This window comes from Micromesistius poutassou (assembly GCF_964030765.1).
Source record: "Micromesistius poutassou genome assembly, chromosome: 3".
Lineage (NCBI taxonomy): Eukaryota > Metazoa > Chordata > Actinopteri > Gadiformes > Gadidae > Micromesistius > Micromesistius poutassou.
Genome location: NC_140273.1, coordinates 2,241,089 through 2,246,088, shown reverse-complemented (window position 1 = coordinate 2,246,088; position 5,000 = coordinate 2,241,089). Strand labels below are relative to the sequence as shown.

At 52.0% G+C, this 5,000-nt stretch overlaps 1 protein-coding gene across 1 annotated transcript in view; it reads left to right on the top strand.

The window, feature by feature from the left end:
* Positions 1 to 5,000, top strand: part of LOC311340459 (xylosyltransferase 1-like) — a gene marked incomplete at both ends in the record, with an annotated part of 54,304 nt that overhangs the window by 34,468 nt on the left and 14,836 nt on the right. Inside the window, 1 exon segment of the mRNA XM_084465350.1 lies at positions 4,209 to 4,289. Coding sequence (XP_084321476.1) covers positions 4,209 to 4,289 — 81 coding nt within the window.

Below are 5,000 nucleotides of genomic sequence, written 5' to 3'. Positions count from 1 at the left end.
TGTGTGTGTGTGTGTGGGTGTGTCAGAGAGAGAGAGACAGAGGGAGAGAGAGGGGTGTGTGTGTGTATGTGTGTGTGTGTGTGTGTGTGTGTGTGTGTGTGTGTGTGTGTGTGTGTGTGTGTGTGTGTGTGTGTGTGTGTGGGTGTGTCAGAGAGAGAGAGACAGAGGGAGAGAGAGGGGTGTGCGTGTGTATGTGTGTGTGTGTGTGTGTGTGTGTGTGTGTGTGTGTGTGTGTGTGTGTGTGTGTGTGTGTGAGAGAGAGAGAGACAGAGAGAGTGTACAGTAGGGGTTTCTGGGTTTACGGATGGCTTGTGGTTGCAGGGCTGGAAAAAAATTCATCTGTTTTTATATGTATGCTAGGGGTGTGTGTGTGTGTGTGTGTGTGTGCATGTGTGAGTGAGTGTGTGTGGGAATATGTGTAACCGCGTGATGTGTATGTGCAAGTTTGCAGGCGTATGGGAATGAGTGTGTGTGAATATGTGCATATGTTTATGCATGTATAAAGCAGTGTGCTGCCGTAAGTGTGTGTGTGTGTGTGTGTGTGTGTGCATCTGTATGCATGTGTGAATGCAGGTATGTAGGCATGTGTGTGCGTGTGTGTGTGTGTATGTGCGTGTGCATGCGCGTGTCTGTGTGTGTGCGTGTGTCTGTGTGCGTGTGCATGTGTGTAAGAATGTGTGACCCAATGTGACCCGATGACCCTGAAGTTAGTCGTTCTACTTGTTGTAGTTGCAGTTCTACTTGTAGTAGTTGTAGTTCCACTCCTCAGTCTCAGAGCTGCGCCTCCTCCCGCTCCTCGGTGCGTCCGACCCTGAACTCCTCCCTAATCCCCGCTGCGTTCCTCCGCCGCCGCCGCCGCCGCCGCCGCTAATACGTCCAATCTCGGGGAGCCAGCGTCGACCAGCGGCTCAGAGCTCCCAGGGGCCCTGTCACCATAAACACTCCCGAACACAACAAATGAGTCCTAATGCGCTCTGTGTCTCCAGAACGTTACACTTTACACTACATCAATTAGCTCTTATTTATTTCATTCTTCAGAGGAACGGCTTCCAACCCCGCAGCCCAAACCAACTCCTCCAACTGAATTTACGGAGGCTTGTTAGCGGCTTAGTGACCTCCTTTGCCCCTTTTTAACTTTCCAGAACACACATGATATGAGTGTTTGAGCTGGCTGTGTCTCTCAGGTTTCAGCGCAGTGCGCGGCGTTCATATCATCCGGCGATGGCATTCAGCGAGCCCCCCAGGACCGCCGCTACACACCCCGGCTTGTTAAAAAGGGCAGGTTATGAATTTAACATTAGGGCATCAAAGCGAAACCATGGCATGGGTATGGAGCGTAATTGGCTAAGATGCTGAGAGGAGCAGGTTCCAGTCAGCGGGGGGATGGGGGTGGAGGGGGAGGGAGGTGGAGGGTGAGGAGGTGGGGGAGCGTGGGGTGAGGAGGGTGGGGAGAGGGGGTGCGGCTTTGTGAGGCCTTCGGAGACGTAGCCTTTCCCTGAGTCACACTGCACTCCCAGTTGATCACTTCAATTAAGGAGCGGGACCAAGTGTGTGTCTTTGTGCACGTGTGTGTGTACTAACATGTGTACAGCGACGTGTGTGTGTGTGTGTGTGTGTGTGTGTGTGTGTGTGTGTGTGTGTGTGTGTGTTTGTGTGTGTGTCTGTTTATGCATGTGTGTGCTTGTATATGCGCGTGTGTGTGTGTGTGTGTGTGTGTGTGTGTGTGTGTGTGTGTGTACTAACATGTGAACGTATGTGTGTGTGTGCATGCCCATGCCTGTGTGTGTGTGTGTGTGTGTGTGTGTGTGTGTGTGTGTGTGTGTGTGTGTGTGTGTGTGTGTGTCTGTGTGTGTGTGTGTGTGTGTGTGTGTGTGTGTGTGTGTGTGTGTGTCCGTGTGTGTGTGCGGGTGTGTGTGTGCGTGCGCATGCCTGTGTATGTATGCCTGTGTGTGTATGCCTATGTGTGTGCGTGCGTGTGCATGACTGTGTGTATAAGTCTGTGTGTGTGTGTGTGTGTGTGTGTGTGTGTGTGTGTGTGTGTGTGTGTGTGTGTGCGGAGGCGTAGTGCAGCAGCCACAGGCCTGACAGTAAGTAAACCAGACCCAGCGTCGGAGGACCACTCAGGTGGCAAATCTGGAGCCTGACCTGAATTCCCCCCAGTGTGTGTGTGTGTGTGTGTGTGTGTGTGTGTGTGTGTGTGTGTGTGTGTGTGTGTGTGTGTGAAAGAGAGAAGAGGTCCGATGTACAACTTTGTACAATTTTGGAGTTCATCCAATCGGTGTTTCTTCTTTCTATAGTGCCGCAGAGGCAAAGCTAAGATTGACTTTGTACTTATTCTACTTCCTGGCGTAGAAATGAGTAACACAAGGCCAACTTAAAATGTACTTAACACACGTTAAATAACTAATAACTTAAGTAATTAGTAGTAATTAGTAGTAATGTAATGTACGTGCATTTCTTTATCATTATTGGCGTGGCTAATGACCAAAATTCATGAACCATGAGATTCGCTCCACCTGGAACATTTCTGCACATCGTCTTTGAGCTCGACTGGAGCTCAGTGTTCAGTGGCAGCGACCCAGAGACGAGACACATCTGGGTCTCAGCGCGGCGTCAGGACATCTCCCCTCTCACCCCGGGCGTGAGGCCGTGTAATAAGGAATATTAATGTCCCCTCCTCTGTGAGGAGAGGACATTAATATTCCTTATTACACGGCTCTTCTCAACGCTGTGGAATGCTCCCTTCACTTGCACGGGCCTTTACGACTTCCGGTGGAGAATTATTTTTCAATAATGACCGTTGCTAAGCATATAATGGCCGCTGTCAAGGAAAGTGGATTTTTTTCACGTCTTTCGTATCACTACACAAGTAGTCCGGTAACTCATCAACCCCAGCGTATTCGGTTGCTAAGCAACGTCAACGTCTTTGGCGGACTATTTCTCTGCTGATCAACACTACGAACGCTGGTAACAAATAAATTGTATTTATTTGTTGTTTTTTTTGTTTCCGCATGTAGTCGTGTAATAAGCGGGATAATGTATAGAACGTCTGAGAGGAGAGGAGGCGGGCGGAGCCGTTATGGAGGCGTACCCGGGTGTAAGAGGGCGTACACTGGGGTCCACGGGGGTACACTGGGGTCCACGGGGGTACACTGGGGTACACGGGGTACACTGGGGTCCACGGGGGTACACTGGGGTCCACGGGGGTACACTGGGGTCCACGGGGGTACACTGGGGTCCACGGGGGTACACTGGGGTACACTGGGGTACATGGGGGTACACTGGGGTACACTGGGGTACACAGATGTACCCGGGCCCCCCTGCGGAGGGAATGAGTCACTGACGAGGCCATCTCCGGCAGAGCAGAGCTCTCAGCCTGTCTGGTGACAGAGTGAACCGCTCAGCCTGTCTGGTGACAGAGTGAACAAATCAGCCTGTCTGGTGACAGAGTGAACCGCTCAGCCTGTCTGGTGACAGAGTGAACCGCTCAGCCTGTCTGGTGACAGAGTGAACCGCTCAGCCTGTCTGGTGACAGAGTGAACCGCTCAGCCTGTCTGGTGACAGAGTGAACCGCTCAGCCTGTCTGGTGACAGAGTGAACAAATCAGCCTGTCTGGTGACAGAGTGAACCGCTCAGCCTGTCTGGATGTGACAGAGTGAACCGCTCAGCCTGTCTGGTGACAGAGTGAACCGCTCAGCCTGTCTGGTGACAGAGTGAACCGCTCAGCCTGTCTGGTGACAGAGTGAACCGCTCAGCCTGTCTGGATGTGACAGAGTGAACCGCTCAGCCTGTCTGGATGTGACAGAGTGAACCGCTCAGCCTGTCTGGTGACAGAGTGAACCGCTCAGCCTGTCTGGTGACAGAGTGAACCGCTCAGCCTGTCTGGTGACAGGGTGAACCGCCCAGCCTGTCTGGAGGTGACAGAGTGAACCAGAGTACAGTCTGAGCTGTATTTTATCTCCTGTTTGTGTGCAACAATGGGGATGTGTGGGAGCGGGGGGGGGGGGGGGGGGGTCAGGACTGAGGCAGGCCGGGGACAGCGTGTCACAAGTGCTGCAGTTCCAACAAATTGCCAAACTGCTGTAAAGTCTGGGCCACGGGGGGTTCAGCCGTCGTGTTCCTGAACAGGTTCACAACCGGAAACATCTGACCCATTTGTTAAGCTCGGGGTTCATTGTTTGATTTGTTTTTTTCGTTTGTAATTCCAGGACCAACAGCCAGCTGGTGGCGTTCCTGTCCAAATACCGAGACATGAACTTCATCAAGTCTCACGGCAGAGACAACGCCAGGTGAGGAGGGCCACACACACACACACACACACACACACACTAACACACACACTAACACACACGCGCAGGCACGCACACTCGCTCACTCACACACTCACTCGCTCACTCTCACACACAGACACACACACAGACACACGCACAGACACACACCCTCTCCCTTTATGCACGAGCCCATTGTCCCCCTATGTCTCTCTCTCTCTCTCTCTCTCGCTCTCGAATTCGCACGTGTGCACAATTCAAATTGTCATGCCAGTGTGCGATTCTGCAAGTCATAATCCAATTACCGCCCCCATCTGCGTCGTCTTTGATTAATGTTGGAGGTGTCTCTCGCCCAGTGAGGGTGATACATGCCCGCCATCACTGCCATCACTGACCGCCCACACCCCGACCGGCCTCCATCACCACGTCCGTCTGTCTGGGTCTGCTCCAGACCGGCCTCCGTCACCACGTCTGTCGAGCGTCACCTCGGAATTAAAACCTGCAGTCATGGAAGTTATGATTTGACTGGCTGGCCGGTTCAGGTCCAACCGCCTGCAGTCTCAGTCTTACGGTTTAATGAGTTCTGTGTACTTGAAGACAAGGCAGTCTTGTTAGAAATTTAAATGAGGATCCTATTCGTTCTGACATTACATTGTGCAGTGGGATCTGATGCCCAAACCATTAATATTACAGAAGGCTTCATTTAAAGAATAAACAAACAAAACGGTATAG